The sequence below is a fragment of the Gekko japonicus genome, unplaced genomic scaffold (assembly GCF_001447785.1).
Source record: "Gekko japonicus isolate JY-2015 unplaced genomic scaffold, Gekko_japonicus_V1.1 scaffold133, whole genome shotgun sequence".
In the NCBI taxonomy this organism is placed as follows: domain Eukaryota; kingdom Metazoa; phylum Chordata; class Lepidosauria; order Squamata; family Gekkonidae; genus Gekko; species Gekko japonicus.
In genome coordinates, this window is record NW_015171506.1 from 1,541,724 (window position 1) to 1,560,516 (window position 18,793).

At 42.8% G+C, this 18,793-nt stretch overlaps 1 protein-coding gene across 1 annotated transcript in view; it reads left to right on the forward strand.

The window, feature by feature from the left end:
* The window catches only part of FRMD3 (FERM domain containing 3), a 194,316-nt gene that overhangs the window by 120,109 nt on the left and 55,414 nt on the right, over positions 1-18,793 (forward strand). The window contains exons 4-6 of the mRNA XM_015419287.1: positions 8,946-9,024; positions 14,459-14,556; positions 15,331-15,454. Of these exons, the coding sequence (XP_015274773.1) occupies positions 8,946-9,024; positions 14,459-14,556; positions 15,331-15,454 (301 nt within the window). The remainder of the gene's footprint in view (positions 1-8,945; positions 9,025-14,458; positions 14,557-15,330; positions 15,455-18,793) is intronic.

Here is an 18,793-nt window from a genome sequence, read left to right on the forward strand (position 1 = left end):
GGTTCGACTGGCTTTCGTGCAAGGGAAACCTTTACCTTTACTAGTTTCTAGATATGGCATGTCATCTGGATCAGTTATCATTTGATAGGGGAGTCATTGCTGTTTGTGAGTGGTTTCAAAATTCAGTATTTTTTCATCCCATCCATCCTCCAAGGAATTCGGGGTGGCATACATTGGTCCCCTCTCCTTCATTTTACCCACACAACAACTATGAAATGTAGGTTAAGTTGAGAAGGAATGACTGACCCAAAGTAAGCTTCATAGCAGCGTAGGGGTTTGAATGTGCATCTGCCAGAGTCCAACATCAGGCACTACACCAAGTATTCCAACTCTGTTCCTATGCTACCAAACAATTAAATTCCAATAGAACAAAGTTTGAGTCTAGTGTCACCTTTAAGACCAACAAAGTTTTATTCAAGATGTGAGCTTTCGTGTGCATGCACACTTCCTCAGACACATTGAAATGGAAGTTATCAGTCCATTCATATAGATAGAGTCCATACATATAGAGATACATAGTGCCTGAAGAACTATGGACGGAGGTTCGTGACATTGTACAGGATGCAGCAATCACCACCATCCCAAAGAAAAAGAAATGCAAGAAAGCAAAGTGGCTTTCTGATGAGGCTTTACAAATAGCAGAGGAAAGAAGGAAAGCGAAAGGCAAAGGCGAAAAGGAAAGATTTACCCAACTGAATGCAGATTTCCAGAGAACAGCAAGGAGAGATAAGGAGGCCTTCATGAATGAACAGTGCAAAGTAATAGAGGAAAACAATAGAATGGGAAGGACTAGAGATCTCTTCAAGAAAATTGGAGAAATCAAGGGAGCGTTCCATGCAAAGCTGGCCATGATAAAGGACAAAAACGGTAGGGACCTAACAGAAGCAGAAGAGATTAGGAAAAGATGGCAAGAATACACAGAAGAACTATACAAGAAAGACCTCGATGTCCTTGACAACCACGACGGTATAATCACTGACCTCGAGCCAGACATCCTGGAATGTGAAGTTAAATGGGCCTTAGAAAGCATTACTAACAACAAAGCTAGTGGAGGTGATGGTATTCCAGCTGAACTATTCAAAGTCTTAGAAGATGATGCTGTTAAAGTGCTGCACTCAATTTGCCAGCAAATTTGGAAAACGCAACAGTGGCCACAGGATTGGAAAAGGTCAGTATACATTCCAATCCCAAAGAAGGGCAATGCCAAGGAATGTTCAAACTATCGCACAATTGCACTCATATCACACGCTAGCAAGGTCATGCTCAAGATCCTACAAGCTAGGCTTCAACAGTACGTGGATAGAGAACTACCAGAAGTACAAGCTGGGTTTCGAAGAGGTAGAGGAACGAGAGATCATATTGCCAACATTCGCTGGATTATGGAGAAAGCAAGAGAGTACCAGAAAAACATCTACTTCTGCTTCATTGACTATGCTAAAGCCTTTGACTGTGTGGATCACAACAAACTATGGCAGGTCCTTAAAGAGATGGGAGTACCAGACCACCTCACATGTCTCTTGAGAAACCTGTATAAGGGCCAAGAAGCGACAGTTAGAACCGGATACGGAACAACTGATTGGTTCAGCATAGGAAAAGGAGTACGACAAGGATGTATACTGTCACCTTGCTTATTTAATATATATGCAGAGTACATCATGCGAAATGCTGGCCTGGATGAATCACAAGCGGGAATTAAGATTGCTGGGGAAAAGATCAACAACCTCAGATATGCAGACGATACCACTCTGATGGCAGAAAGTGAAGAGGACCTCAAGAGCCTCTTGCTCAGGGTAAAAGAGGAGAGCGCAAAAGTGGGCTTGAAGCTCAACATCAAAAAAACTAAGATCATGGCATCCGGCCCCATCACTCCTTGGCAAATAGAAGGGGAAGTCGTGGAAGTAGTGACAGACTTCACGTTCCTGGGATCCCAGATCACCGCAGACTGTGACTGCAGCCATGAAATTAAAAGATGCCTGCTCCTTGGGAGGAAAGCGATGGCGAACCTAAACAGCATGATAAAAAGTAGAGACATTACCCTGCCAACAAAAGTCCGCATGGTCAAAGCGGTATTCCCAGTAGTCATGTATGGCTGCGAGAGTTGGACTGTAAGGAAGGCCGAGCGCCAAAGAATAGATTCTTTTGAAGTATGGTGCTGGAGAAGACTCTTGAGAGTCTCTTGGACTGCAAGAAGATCAAATCAGTCAATCCTAAAAGAAATCAACCGTGACTGTTCCCTGGAAGGTGAAATAATGAAACTGAGGCTCAAATACTTTGGCCACCAAATGAGAAGGGAGCACTCACTGGAGAAGACCCTGATGCTGGGAAAGATTGAAGGTCAAAGAAGACGGGGACGGCAAAGGATGAGATGGTTAGACAGTGTCATCGATGCAATGAACATGAAATTGAGCCAACTTCAGAGGACGGTGGAAGACAGGAGGGCCTGGCGGGAGATGATCCATGGGGTCGCGAAGAGTCGGACTCGACTGTGCGACTGAACAACAACAACAAGTATCATCTTACCTGGTACCTGGTACCTTGATACAGGGCTTGAGGAAATTCTGTTTCACTGTATCTGAGGAAGTATGCTTCCACATGAAAACTTATACATTAAAAAAACTTTGTTGGTCTTAAAGTTGCCACTGGACTCAGACTTTGTACTTAATCGTAGTGTGGCAGCAAACCTTTGTTAATATTATGAACAGAAGGAGGGAGGAATTAATATTTCCCCATAATCTAACAAAGCAGTAAAAGGATGCACACACACACACACACACACATGCTCGGTGTGTGTTTAATCTGTTTCAGTGGTTATACATGTGGAACAGAAGGTAGAACTCCCAGGAACTGGGTTGTTATACTATTGTGTCGGTAGGATGTCTAATAGTCCTTTGTAAAGGCTATTTTGCTGTATGATACGTTATAATTAGGGATGGGAATGAACTGGGAAAATGTGGTTCAGTTTGTGGTTCGTGGCATGCCTGGTTTGTGAATCACAAACCATAATGAACTTTTAGGGGCTGCAGCTTGGCAATTACTATAGCAGCCATCACCTGTGATGCAGTAGAATCCCCCTCTGGTGTGCTAGGGACACCAAACTCACAGGGGATCTCTAGCTGTCTCTCCTCTATCTGCCCCCCAAGTTTGGTGAGGACTGAATTTACGGGGTCCGAGTTACATCCCCTCAAAGAAGGTGCCTCCACCCTCCATTGTTTCCAGTGGATTAAGGTCAAACCAGAGAAGCTTTCAATATAAACTGAACGTGGAGGGGCATTTTTGCAAGCCCAGCAGAGCCAGTGCCACTGTGGCAGTGCAAATAATCTCTGCAGTAGAAACTGAAGGGGGGGGGATTTTTCCAAGCCCAGCAAAACCAGTGCAATGTACTAATGACCAACAGAGGGATGTACTTAAAGGAATGACAGGATTGTCCATTGGAAAAACGGGAGAGGCTTATAGAATCATAGAGTTGGAAGGGACTTCCGGGGTCATCTAGTCAATTCCCCCTGGTACAATGCAGGAAATTCACAAATGCACCCCCCCACACACACACACCCAATGTTCCCTCTAAGCTGTGGAGTCTAGTGAGAAAAAATTCTACTTTGTGGGCTACTGGCATTAAAGTTGTGAGCAAGTGATTTGGCTACTGCATAAATTAGTTTGCTCTGGAGCCCTCCTTTGTGAGCTAAGACAAAAATGTGTGAGCTGGTGGCTAAAATATAAGCTAGCTCACACTAACTCAGCTTAGAGGGAACACTGTCCACACCCCCAGTGACCCCTGTTTCATGCCCAGAAGATGACAAAAAACCCCTCCAGGATCCCTGGCCAAACTGGCCTGGAGAAAAATTGCTTCCTTACCCAAAGTGGTGATCAGCATTTCCATGGGCGCGTAAGAAAGGACCACAAGAACTAAGCACTTAGGCAACCCTTCCTGCCCTCCCTCTCATGATCTGCCTAAGTTCACAGAATCAGCATTGCTGTCAGATGGCCATCTAGCTTCTGTTTAAAGATCTCCAAAGAAGGAAAGCCCACCACCTCCTGGGGAAGCTTGTTCCATTGAGAAACCACTCTAACTGTCAGGAAGTTCTTCCTAATGTGTAGCTGAAAACTCTTTTGATTTAATTTCAACCCGTTGGTTCTGGTCCAACCTTCTGGGATAACAGAAAACAACTCTGTACCATCCTCTATATGACAGCCCTTCAAGTATTTGAAGATGATTATTATATCACCTCTCAGTTATCTCCTCTCCAGGCTAAACATTTTCAGCTTTTTCAACCTTTCCTCATAGGACTTGGTCTCCAGGTCCCTCACCATCTTCGTTGCCCTCCTCTGGACACATTCCAGCTTGTCTGTATCCTTCTTAAATTGTGGAGCACAAAACTGAACACAATATTTTAGTTGAGGTCTAACCAGAGCAGAGTAAAGCGATACCCTCACTTTGTGTGATCTGGACTCTATACGTCTGTTGATACAGCCGAAATCATATTTACCTTTTTAGCTACCACATCACACTGCTGACACATGTTCAGTGTATGGTCTACTGAGACCCCTAGATCCTTTTTGCACATACTACTGCCAAGACAACTCTCCCCCATCCTATAATTTTGCATTTGATTTTTCCTACCTAAATGCAGAATTGTACATTTATCTCTGTTGAAATTAATTTTGTTTTAGCCAGTTTTCCTTGAAGGCCCATTGGAGATAATGGGAGCCAAGAATGCCAATTGACTTGCATGGATTCCAGTGAAATAAATGACAGCACAAAAAACTTGCAATGAAAATGCAGAGTGGATTTTTAATTAATTATTTGGGCTAAGATAAACTGCTCTGGGACTGGAATAACAGATGCCAGAGTGGAAAGATTGTCCTCAGAAACAGAATTAGTGCTCTGGGACTAGAATGACAGGGGCTGTCATTCTAGTCCCAGAGCACTAATTCTGTTTCTGGGGACGATCTTTCCATTTTGGGATCTGTTATTCCCCCAAGTGGAATGAGGGCCCCTGAGAGTACCAGAAGTGTCCTGGGACTGGAGTGACAGGTTCGAGGGTTGAATGGCTGGCAACCCCTGGGAGTAGGAGAAGTGTCCTGGGACTGGAATGACAGCCTACCCTTAGACCATTAGCAGAACACATTGTACATATAAGAGATCACCTGTTCTGAATTGTATAAATGCAGTGGGAAGGGGTAGTTAAGATGTTTGTTGAAGTGGATATTTGCTGAGGTGGATGTTGATCAATGAGGTAGGTGTTGTTTCATGAAGCTGGTGTTGGGTGAGGGAGATTTTCTTTGGAGGGTAAAAATAAAGGGGGGATATTCAGGGTTTTTCTCAGTGGGGGAATTTCAATCAGAAAGGGTTGGGTGTGGGGCCAGCCCACCCCCACTCAGCAGAGGTGGCAATCTTCCCACCAAGGCACCAAGGGTGCAAGCTGCAGGCCACATGCTGGATCACCCAGATAGAAGGAAGAATAATGAAGAGACATGGAGGGGAAAAACAAGAGGCTTGGATCTTCTTAGCTTGAGAGGACCAGTGAGGGGTAGGCCAGCAGGGGGAGGTTGACCTTGAGAAGGCAAACTCTTCCACCCTGGCAGGGTCCAGGTGGGAGTGGTGAGTGCTGAGAATGTCTCCCAGTTGGGAAAACACCCTTTCGCTCTGGACACTAGTGGGAGGGCAGGAGAGGAGACTCGTGGCCACACAAGAGAGGTTGGCCCAGATGACAGACTTACGTGACCAGTACTCCAGGGTATTGACTGTCATTGGGCTGGCAGAATGGGTTTGTTGCATGGGGACAGGGGCCTGTGGTATGGTGTGGTGGTGGAGGATGTCCTGCCATCACAAGAAGCACCCACTGCACCCACTTTCACCCTTATGGCACACAGAGGTGTTCACAATCAGTAGATATATGTAGGTCCCTGACTCCCCTTAACCAAAGCACCCAGTAGCTAACCCCTCTACTGAGTGTGAGCCAAGAGGCAAGGTGGCTCAGAGCCCTGACACCAACCACACACAAACCCCAGCTGAGGAGAGGTGTGTTCACAATCGGGAAGGATTCCTGATTGAAAAAGAAATGAATGTGCTCTGCTAAGCTTTTCTGCTGTCCTCAGGTTCCCTGACTCTGAGACAGAGTCTCTCTGCAACTGCCAAGAAAGGAGAGAGTGTGGAGGTGCCTGTTAAGCTTTGGAGGCACCCTGTTGGTGTTTCCAAGGCTGGAGAATTCCCCCTCTGCTGTTGCTGGGAAATTTGGAAAACAAGTTGATTGATTAGAGACAGTTTGTCTGCAAAATGTAGTTATTCATGGATCACCATGAACCACCCATGAACCATTCTAAAAGTTCATGGCAATTTGTGATTATAGCAATGCTCATGAACATTGTTTTGCAAACCACAAACCCAAATTCCTCTTTAGTTCGTGAGCTGTTTCGTGCCCATCTCTAGTCGTAGTCTTTGTCATCAAAATCCAGCAGAACTACATAACCCAGTTTGCCTCTGCTTTTGTGCTAAGTAAACATAAAAGGATGAACTGATAAAGATTTCTTACTGGTTCACTTGCTGATGATTTTATTTATTGATTGTTATGGTCAGCAGCAGCCAATGTCCTGAAGATTTATTGTGACATGAAGTTTTTGCGAACTAGAGGCCACATCATCAGATGTAGAACTGTGTCCTAAATTGGTATACACACATATAATATTACAAAATAGACAGTAATATTGAGAGTGCCTCACGTGGCTATGCACGTGGAGTAGATGAGGAGGGCATTTTTGGCAGGCACAGCTTGCCTGGAAAGAGGCCTTGTGTTTCTTTTACACAGCCATGAAGGCTTCTATAGATACGAGGTCCTGCCCTGATAGTTGCACTCACAGTATCTAACAATAGTTTGAATATTGAATGATCAGTTCTTCCCCCTCCTAAAAGGGTTGCAGCAATATTTGGTGAAGCAACAGTAATAGCAATTATCCTTTTGGGGGAGTGTACTGTAGGTAAAATTAGATTTATAACAAATGTAATAACCAGTCTTTCTCTCCAATGGGGACCCAAAGCAGCTTCCGTTAGTCTCCGGTGCTCTGTTTTATCCTCTCAACAATCCCGTGAGGTAGGTGGGGCTGAGAGTGTGTCACCCAACAACTTTCAATGGCAGATTGGAGGTCTGAGTTATTAGAGATATATAACAGGTTGCTTAAAAGCTCTCTTATTTACATGTCACCTATCGCGAAGATAACCTGGTCCATGATTTTCCGATTCCTTTCATTTTTGGCACTGAAATTTTCATCAACATTCTGGGATTGGATTGGATTTTTATACAGCTGTTCTCAAGCCAAGTGATTTGTTTTGTTAAGATACTTGATTTGAATCAGGGGCATATGGTGCGGCCCAGATAGAATCTTTGTTTTGGGCCCCAAGGTGGCTCTCAGCAGCCTTGGTTAAAAAGATTGATTAACATGGCTGTTCAAATGACTGAATTCTTTGCTAAAGTTGAGGTAACCAGAATCCTTGCTACCATTTCTTGTACATAATGAATGAAATTAAAAGGACAGATTAAGAGTGCTAGGTTAAATTGCTATTACTCTTTTTTATTCAAATCACTTCTTTGCCTTATTTTATTGCTCTGTTCATTGTTAGCTTTTCCTGACACTCTCTTTGTATCACACCTCTGCACAATCCTCCTCCAATTCTCTCATGTGTTGTTTTGACTATATCAGATATTATGCTTCACAATTAGCAAGCCACTTTATTAAATATGAAACAGAAAGCTTTGTAAAATGATGCTCACTTTCCCAAGAGGTGCCTAAATAGGTAGGTATGATGGCAGGATATTGACCCCCCCCAGTGTAAATGTTTGACTGCCAACATCTTTATGTTTGCTCCATCCCCATTATTTTCTTCTTTAAAACTCCCTCCCTTGATTCCAACGTCTGTGGGCATAACAAGTTGAGTTGAATGTGACTGCGGCTCACTGGTAGCACATTATGTAAGCCCTAGGTTCAGTCCTTGGGGGCTGTAGACCTTAGGGAAGACCTTGCTTAACTTGAAATCCCAGAGAGCTGTTCCTAGTCAAATTAGACAGTCCTGAACAAGAGGTATAAGTAGTTTGGTCAAATATAATGCAGCATCATGTGTTTATATAATATTAAAACTCAAGTGCATTTAATAGCTACAGTTCTAGTGGCTGTCATTTAAATAAAAATATATATTAGAGTAAGCAGTTTAAAAAGCAAAATGTTGATTTTACTGCCACTTGAAAAAGTGCCTTATGCTTCCTGTGATCTACAGCCTCTTGCAAAACAGCAGTAAAGCAGTCCTTTATTTAAAATGACTTTTTATCTACAAACTTATATTAGGCAACAAATAAAATAAATAAATATTCATGGTACAGTCATTGATAAAGTCTTCCAAGTAGCATAAGTAGATTGTAAGTAGCTAGTGCTAGAGGTCACTGTAGCACATACCTAATAATGATTCTGTATGTTGTAAGAGGTCTCTGTATTAGCAAAGCCACCTATAAGTACTAGGAGCCTGGCTGGCTGCTTTTGACTACTCAGCAAAGAAAACCCCTCTGACTACTTACGCTTGAGTTCTCACTCCTGGCTGCAGGATCCTGGACTGGAAGTCGTATAGTCCAGGTCTGGTTCCATGGTACAAACACCCATGGCTCTGGCACTGTCCAGATGTATCAAAAAAATCAGAAGGAGTTGTTCGCTTTGTGGTGAGATTTATCTGTGAAAAATATATATAGCACTGAAGTCTACAAACTTTTGGTTTAGATAGACTGTATCCTGCTTATGCTTTGAGCTTCCTTATCATACATTGTACCTTCTTTTATTTATTTTCTTTTTGATTTGGTGCACTGCATCTCACAAGCTATTCTGGAAAACTGTTGGGAACCTGTCCTGCAGTGCAGAAGAAGCCATGTTTTATACAGCTGTTCTCATGCTTTTTCTTTATAATGTTTCAGCTCATCCACCATATACCATGTGCTTTAGAGTGAAATTCTACCCACATGAACCCTTGAAGATTAAAGAAGAGCTTACCAGGTATTTTTTGTTGTCTGTGCATTAGCTGATATCTTAGGATCATGGCTAACTGTATCATCATGTATGCTATACTAAACATTTTGCACTTTTGCTAACTTTCATTTTGCATGCATTTTAAAGGAATTTTTAGAGGAGGATAGGGGGCTTGAAAGGGGCCCATCAGTGAACAGATATGTTAGACATCACTTGGCAAGGCATTAAGTAATAGCTGTACAGGTCAGGAGGTTGCAGTTGCAGTGGTGAGGAGAGAAAGTGGTGAAATTACTCCCTTCTGCCTCATCCATTGGTGCATCTCTGCTCACACAAGGAGCAAATGGAAGTGATTTTGTCCCCTTCCTCCTGCAGCCTCCCAACCTATTATACACAAGGATCCTTCAACGCCAGGAATAAATTTTCCTGGGGTTGGAAATGGTTGCTGGAGGAGAAGAGAGTCAGGAAGACCTATGGCTGTTAGTGCGATCTGCTGACAGACTGTGAGACCCAAACCCATGGTATACGCACACACTTGGATCTTGGCTGCAGGTTCTGCTTCAACACACCTGGATCTTGGCTGTGGGTTCTGCTGCAAGCTATGACATTGTCTGGTATACTAGCTCTCTGCTTTGTAGTTTAGAATAATGATCTGATGATGTGCAGTAATACACACAAATATACACACTGAAACATTCACAGGTAAATCCTTCATAAAACAGAGTTATGGGAACCATGTGGTTTTGTCGCCAGTCTTTCTCAGGGCCTTTCACAGGAGATGCTGGGTTCAAGAGTTCAAGTGTGTAGCATAGTGGGAGGGGGACTCCGTCAAAGAATGGTTATGGGAGTGTAACATAAATGCTTGATGAATGGAAAATGCTACAGTGAAAAGATGTATTTCCTATTCTCTATGGAAATGTCAAGTAACTAATTATAAACCACTCAGGCTGGTAACTGACTTTTTGACTATTTTTGCCTAATTGTGCTGCTTCAGATACTTGCCTTACGGGGGGGGGGGGTTAAATAAGCAAGCAAGCAAAAAACAAACATCACCCCCAACTCACAACAATGAATCTAGCACTGTGTTTTGGCAGAAAGCATTACAAATTATTTTCAAATCATTTCTGTCTGGAAAAAAATTACCTCAGCATCCTCAGGGAGAGGCTCTGTCAAATACATGTTTGTTTGTTTTTGACAGCACACCTAATAGTAATTTTCCCTGTTGGCTGACAGTGCCAATTTTCTTCTATGGATTGTGAAGATCCACAGAGCAATGAGTAATATTGTTATACATCACAAGGGGGAAAATGATCATAAAGTCATAAAATTTAGCAGAAATCAGCATGTGACTTTAACTATCTTTTAACTCCTTTTTGTAACATTACCCATTGCATTTATAGTGGGACTTGAAAGTTGGGAAATATTTTATGAACCTTTTTCTACATTATCTTATATTCAACCCCTTCCCCTCAGCCTGTGAAAATATGAATTCATAGTATCTGGCAAACTTATGTTTCTCATATAGAACTGTGTAACAAGTATTAAGATGAAGATGTTAAATGCCTCTTTGGTACTCTGAAGAAGTGAGCAGTGACTCATGAAAGCTTGTACCCTGCCACAAGTTTTGTTAGTCTTTTTAAAAAAATGTTTTTGTTTTTTTAAAGGAAAATAGTGGGAGATAGGGTTGCCAGGTCTGAGTTAGAAAATACCTGGAGACTTTGGGGGTGGATCCAGGAGAGGGTGCAGTTTGCGGAGGGGAGGGGCCTTAGCATAGTACAATGCCATACAGTCCATCCTTCAAAGCAACCATTTTCTCTAGGGGAGCTGATCTATTTTGACTACAACACTAGTATTGAAGCAGAATAGAGCAAAACAAAGGCTTGAGTCCAAAGAACTCCAGACCACCAGGCAGGCAAGAGGAGAGATAAAGTTTATTGACGTCAAGGTGCGCCGAGCCCAAGAGCTCTAAAACTGGCTGCACACCTGACAAAGGACCTCGAGGAGTTTTATACACACTAATTATGCAGAGTACACGTCATAAACATTTTAAGCAATTTAAACATAGGCAATAGGAAAACTAAAAGTTTACAGAGCAAAAGAGAACTTTCTTGCACAATCCTTTCCTATTTCACACTTTCTCTGGGGCTCATATCTTTTTAGCAAGCGTTTCAGTTAGGTTTCATCATCTAATGCACCTGCTTCCCCAAAAACCTTACCAAAAGACAGTTTCCATAGCTTAATGGAGCAAATTTCCAAATTTCCCAACAGGATGATGCTAGCTTCCTGTTGTTGTCACAGAAAAATGGCTCTTAGTCGAGTGGGTGAGAAAGGAGAGGCAGATTGCAGAGAGTATCCATTTCAGATGTCTGATGACTTTTGAGTCTGAGCAAAAGGGTTTTAATCATAAGGCCTGTTCCCCATAGGAATTTTCTAAATGTTCCTTCAGTATCATCATTACTATGAATTCAGTATAATATATTTTCACCACTTTAATAGATAAGTAGTGTATCACAGTGTAAACGAATGTTATATATCTATTTGTATTTGAGATATTACATTTGGAACAGATTTTATTTTTACTATTTTATCATATACATTTGTATATGATATTTTCTCACTTTAAGTTTGTTTTCTGCTAGCATAATACACATAATACACACTCCATTTCTCCTCAGATTTTGTAATAGACCCGTTTCTTAAATAGGTTGTTAATTTTTCCATTACTGCATATTCAGCAAGTTTATTTTCCCATTCTTCTAAATGTGGACAGACGTCTAGTTTCCACTTTTCTGCATAAATAGTTCTAGCCGCTGTCACCATGTATTTGAAAATTTTGTTAGTCTTTAACGTGCTACTGGACTCTTACTCTTTTCTACTGCTACAGACAGACTAACGGCTACCCGTCTTGATCTATCTCTTTGTTACTTGTATCTGCTTTCACCGGAAATGCAAGCAGTTTCTCAGATTTACTTTTGGGTTTCCTATCAGTCCCCAGATAGTGCAAACTGATTTACACAACTAAAAACTGTTATTAGAAGTTAGTAGATTTAGAGGCTAGTGCTTTGGCTCAAAGTGATTATGTTGCAAACTGTTTTAGCACATTATCATTGTGGATTTGGGTTTTTTGTATCATCATTTTGCAGCATCAGAACAAATTATTTCTCTTGAGAACCACCTGCAGTCAGGAAATGTGAACATTTAAAAGGGGGTTTGATGCACTGTGATGGCCTACTATTACATTAGGGAGAAACCACAAAAAGGGCAATTATGAACAAAGCACAGCAATAATGGATCTTACAGTGTTGGACAATGCTAAGAAGACTTTTGAGCTATGAAAAATTACTACTTTCCAGACAGAGGGCTGGGATCCAAAGAGATATTTAGGCACAGGGATGGCTCTCATGGAGATGTTTTGACTTATTTCCTTTGAATAGCAGGCCACATCCATTGTGACATTGCTTTCAAAGGCGATTTGCTATGTGACATGAAGACACTGTTATTTGAGACACAAAAATCCAAAGCTCCATTTTTTGCTTGGAACTAGTTGGTATGAAGTTTTAAGAGCTGTTTAAACAGAGGTAGCATGCTACATAGTTCAACCAGAATGGTCTCTACTCCAAACTTCTTCAACAGACTGAACCCATGGACTTCGAAATGCAGTTATTCCATAGGAGACATCAGGGAAACAGGATAAAAGACCGTTACTTTTATTCACAACCAGGGATAGGTGAAATAGGTTGTTTAATAAAGATGCATAAAAATATTTACAGGAAACTCTCAGTTGTCAACTCCTGATTGCAGAGAATAGCCAATCTTTTATTTTTGAGGTGAATATTAGCCTGTCTTCCACTGCAGGATTCTCACAGAGTAAATGTCAGCTCTTCCCAGAAACCACAAATCTTTAGCCAGTCTCCCTCAGACACTGGGCTCTGGGTAGGTGTATACTCCAACACCATATGCCCATTTCTACTGTAGTAGATGGAATAAACCTCAGCCTAACTCTACTCTAAATTTATTCGGGGAGGGGTCACGAGTCAGTGGTAGGGCCTCTGCACTGCATGCAGAAGTTCCCATTTTCAGTCTCCAGCATCTCCAGTTCAAAGGACCGGGTGGGAGGTAATGTGAAAGACCTCTGTGAAACCCTGGAGAGCTGCTGCCAGTCTTAGTAGACAATACTGACGGTGATGGACCAAGGTCTGATTCATTGTGAGGTAGCTTCATCTGTCCATGTGTTCTCCAGCAGTTTTGGAAGGCTCCAGTGGAGTTCCTGCAGAATCTCAAGCTCACAGAACATGGTTCATCTTTTTCAGTGGTGTTCTGTGGGCTGAGTCCACTGTATCATGGGTGGGCAAACTGCTGCAGAGATGCTGGAAGTGGCAGTGGAGGAAGAAGATGCCGCTGTCTGTCTGCTTCCCAGCCCATTAGGCAAGAAGCAAAACCAACTCAAGCCAAAGGGGAATGTGCAGTAGCTGTCGCACATGCTAGGTGTCTTGCTTTGGACTTGAGACTTGGCAAATATAGAGAAGCCACATTTGCTGCTAGTCTGAGTACACAGTACTGATTGTGATGGACCAATGGTCTGATTCGGAACCAGGCAGCTTCATGAGTACATGTGTTCAAAAGTCAGACTGAGACATCCAAAATCTCCTGAGAATGGCTTTTCCACTTACCCCTCTGGAAGCCTGAACCCATCTCCATTCATTCACAATTTTAGCCTGTTTAGACTTAAAGACAAGCTCTGAGATATCCAGAGTTTTCTAATACAGGTTCGCTTCACCTTGATACTCCAGAGACACAAGCCCAATCTGATAACAATCACTATTTTAGTTTGCCCAGGCTCAAGGTAGACTCTAAGACAGGATCCCTCCAGAAGCTTCAGGAGACTGCAATCTAGAGTGGACAGCCAGTACAAAGAGGGGCTCTTTCTAAAAGTCCCCCTCTCAAGATATTGTTCTGACAGTGGGAGAACATGTTTTCTCTCCTTGCCTAGTTAGCATTTTGATTCTAATTCCATGGAAGATGTTATTTAAACTTCTAGGTAAGATTGTTGGTGCCGTAGCATCAGATATATACACAGAATAAAAACAAGATAGGTTTGTTTTTGCTGCTGTTCTGCGTGGTGGTCTTTTGCCAGTGTCTAATAGTACCCTTGTATTTTTTGTGTGTGATGTTATGATAAAAGTAATACTAATTGGATGTTGCAACTCATGTTTATAAATTGTATGTTTAGTGTTATATTGTTCATTATTGGGATGTGATGTATAGAGTAGGAATACATACCTATCTCCTTCTCAGCAGTCTGTTTTTATGAGACTGAACTTTCTTTCCTGAATTGTATCTGTGGAGCTTTTACATTATGTAGTGTTGTGAGCTATAAAGGCAACATGAGTTTGGTACATGTAGGAGTTACAGTGATCAAAAGATGAATCTGTCTGACAAAGTATACTCTGTCTACATAATGCAGGTACCTCATGTATCTACAAATCAAAAGAGATATTTTCCATGGCCGTTTGCTGTGTTCTTTTTCTGATGCTGCCTATCTGGGTGCATGTATTGTCCAAGGTAAGTGCAGCAAATAGCATCTTGGCAGAAATATTGGTTTCGATATCAAAGGCCATAAAATATGTTTTAAATAAATTGTAATTAATTATGCAACTGAATCAGTATCTTTTTCTCTGTCTCTGTCCTGCACAATGTGGAAGAGAACCAGTGGGTGAACTGAATGCAGTTGACCCTTCAGTTAGCACAAAATACAGCCCTTGTCTGTCTCCCATTTGCCCTGCCCACCTGTTTGCCTCAAGTGCTGTTTCAGCAGTACTGAGGCACTGATAATCGTGGTGGTTTAGATGCTGCCGCAGCAGAACTGTAGGCAGTGTGTGAGAGGTGAGGGATAGACAGAGATAGAGACTCCTCTTCTACCATCCCTCCTACCTGCAGCTGCTGGTATTGTCAGCACAGCTGTAGTTGCTACACGTAATTGAGTTTGGAGTTGTGGCAGTGGGTGGTTGGGGATGGTGCAGGTAGTCAGGCACTCAAAAGGAGGACCCAGCACATAACTACACCATGTTATCCCAAAAAAGTTGATAATTGTTGTATGAACTGTTTGTTTTATCATCAACAAAGAATTTACTTTAAAAAAAAAGAGAGAAGAGTTCTCAAATATTGCTTGTTTCCAGGTCCTTTCCAGTCAGAGCCTGGGAAAGTTCCTCCATCTGGCAACCTTTTAAGATAATCTTCACAAGTCTTTATATGTTGATGCTGCTGGTTTTTCTTTATTGACTAGGAGTTTGGCAACTTATTTGTATCACATTTTATTCTCTTGCTCTCTTTTCACAGCTGAGCTTGGTGACTATGATCCTGATGAACAACTAGACAATTATGTTGGTGACTTCAAGATTTTCCCCAAACAGTCCCAAAAGCTGGAAAGAAAAATAGCTGAAATACATAAAAATGAATTTAGGTAATTTAGCTTGCTGCTTGAAATAACTACTGTATGATGGTGCCTTCTCTTACAGGAGCTTCATGTTTTCCCTTGTGCAGAAAACTTTAGTGTGGATGAAATACATATGCCTGAAGTTAAAAATTCAATATAATTCTTTCAAAACATTCATAGAAATGCACAATCCAGTGGACTGATACAGTTCTGTAGCCACCAGGAAACACATGGATAGATGCATGACTGTTGTCCCAGCCCAGGCCAGGTCTCTCCAACAGAGGAGACCCGAGTCCAACCCCCAGCCCGGTGGATGAAGCCCCTCAGAGGAGAGGGAAGGCACCCAATGGCACCCAGGCCCACCAAAGACCGGCGCCTTACCTGGGAGCCACCTACGGAAGGCCCGACTGGCGGCGACAGCAGGAGATGGCAGCACAAAGCAGCCCCGGTCACAGCACCCCCAGAGAAGGCCAGACGCTGGACAGGGCAGGCAAGAACACTGGGATGCACCTGGCCGCACTTGCAGCGAGATCCCTGCCTTTCCCAGGGGCGGAGAAGCGGGCAAGCCCCTGGAGAGGCTGGAGCAGGCCGGGTGGGCCGTGGGCCCAAAGAGTGGAAGGGAGGGAAAGAAAGGCATTTAAACATGGCTGCACTCTCTGCCTTCCCTTCTTTAGCAGCACTGGGGCAGCTGGAGAAGGGAAGGCAGAGAGAGGAGGCTTTCCCTGGTCAGTTTCACTCCCACTGTCCTGTCAGCTGTTAGGTTTAAATGGCTTAAACCTAACAGCTGACTGGCAGGGAGTGAAATTGACTAGGGAAGTCATAGAGGGAGGGATGTTGGTATTTGGCTACCCACAAGCAAAAAAAGCCAAATAAATTCGGGAAACTATTTGGTTGCTGAAAAGTTTCTTGAATTTGCATTCAGTTTAGGAATACCAAATAAATACTGACAAGGCATTTATTATTTTTTTCAGTTTGGGGAAGCTGAATGCACACCCTAAAAAGTACATGTGCAAAACAACATTCTCCAAAAATTATGTGGTACAACTTGGAGTGCCTCTGCTACAACCGTTAAATGCTCAGCTTTGGGGTTGGTGTATAGTACTGCGGAATTCAGTGTTTCAGTATAGCTCAATGGCCCCCATGTCCACAAACTTGATGTCCAACTCAATAAAACTATGAGAACCAGCAGTATTAAACCTCCTCCAACCTATTGTCTGCCTATGTTGTGCACCATCGCTCCCTCGCATCCTTGAAGGCAAGATGCTGTTATTCGTGAATATAGAAAGATAATTGAAAACAGAGAGTCTCCCATCCACAAATACATGGCTGATGCAGGCCTAACCAGTGATGCAGTAGAATGACCTCCCTGCAAGCTAGGGATGCCAATCTCACAGCAAGTCTCCAGCTGACTCTTCTCTACCTGCCTTCCAAGTTTGGTGAGGATTGTATTTCATGGGGCCAAGTTACAGCCCTCCAAAATAGGTGCTCCCAGGAAAGTGCTCTCTGGGGAAGTCACAGTTGCAGGTAGAGGAATGTGTGGAATGGCCCCCCTACAAGCTAGAGGCATCAAATTCGCAGAGGATCTCCCTAGGATGCCCCTCTACTTGTCCTCCAGGTTGTGTGCAGATTGGCCTTGGGGTGATGAGTAGTGCCCCTCCCCCAAAGCAGGTGCCCTCAGGAAAGTGCTCTCTGGCAAAATCAGGCACAGTAAGGGCAGCTGATGATGCTAAGCTAGGGAGCGAGTGCCCAGAGGTGCAGAAGCTGGGGATCCTAATGTCCAAAGTGCAAAAAGGGGGGAGGTCTAGTGCAGGAGGGGGGTTGGAAAGTTCGAAAACCAAGATGAGGTGTGGTGCCCCCAGGAAAGTGCTCTCTGGAGAAATCACAGCTGCAGGTCCAGGAGTGTATCAAATGGAACCTCTGCAAGCCAGAGGCATCAAACTTGCAGCAGACCTATCCGGGGACCTCTCTTATTGGCAGCCAGCGCTGTCTGTCAAGCTTTGGAGGGGCACTATTGGTGTTTCCAGGGCTGCAGAAGTCCATCCCCCAATTGCTTTGATGATTGATTGGCACCATCATGTCTGCCACATGTACCACTGACACAAACCGCATGGATCTCCATAAAAACCATGGAGGTTGGTGGGAGGTTTTTTGCAGGTGCAAGCGCATGACCCTCAGTTCACGAACCAGGTGATTTTTGTGATCAATTTAGGTTCGTGACAAGGTTTGTGCCCATTCCTAGCCCTGACACCCAGTAATAAGATCAGCACAAATCCTGCAATCACAAAATTTCAATCTAGGGAATGAATGGTTGTGAATATGGATGCAATCAGTTCCACCTAATATCCATAACCTGATAAACACCAATGAGAGGTCTGCAAGATTCAACTTGCCACAGAAAGTATTGAAGATGGCCAATGGAATACAAACAGGTTTTGGCAGTTGTACAGACCTCTTGTTTAAATGGGGCAAAATACCAGGTCCCAAATGTGATTGTCGTGCAGCCCGCCAAACCATTTCCCATCTGTCACATGAATGTGACAGTTGTGCTTTCCAGGGAGATGTGATGAAGCTCAATTGAGTGGATTCAAAATTTAGATGTTAGTATTTAGGGGGATTGCCCAATCTGCCTCCATACCCATTGTATCTACTTTGTTACGTATTTTATATTACCTGCTTTCTGCATGTAACTCTGCCATACAATAAATAAATAATTAATAACAAAGGAAACGACAGTAGTTTCCAGCATAATTTGCTGTACAATCATTTGTCTTGGATTTCTTGACAAACATTTACTTTTTTCTGAATAATATTCTAGTTAATTTCTTGTATTTTATGGCACCTTAAGGAGTAACTGGTTTATTCATAGGCAGGAACCTTCTTTCTCTAATGCAATCCTCTTTCTAGATGCTGGAAAAAATTATATGAGAGATAGCAGAAATCTCAGTACATGCCATTTATGAACTAGCTTGTATGCAGAAGGCTTTTGCCTTCTTACTTTATATTTTGATGGCAAGAAACTGATGGCAGAAGATTGAGAAGAAACATTTTTTATACTGGTTGAATTTGCTTGATGTAGTAGCACTAAGTTACTGTAGAGATGAAATACTGCTTTGGGCAATCATGCCCCCTTCAGGTCTGCTGATGAATGAAGAGTAGCAGACACTTCTAGCTATCTTGCAGTAGGTTGAGACAGTGCAGTTTAAGCCTCTGTTAAAAGAACAATACTTTCCTCCAGGCCTGCTGAGAGCCCTAGACTGTTTGTAGAAACCAGTGAATTCCAGGATCCAAAGGAAACAGTAGTTCATTTAATAAAATTTTATATTTATACCCCGCCCTGAGCCCTTTGGGGAGGGCGGGGTATAAATA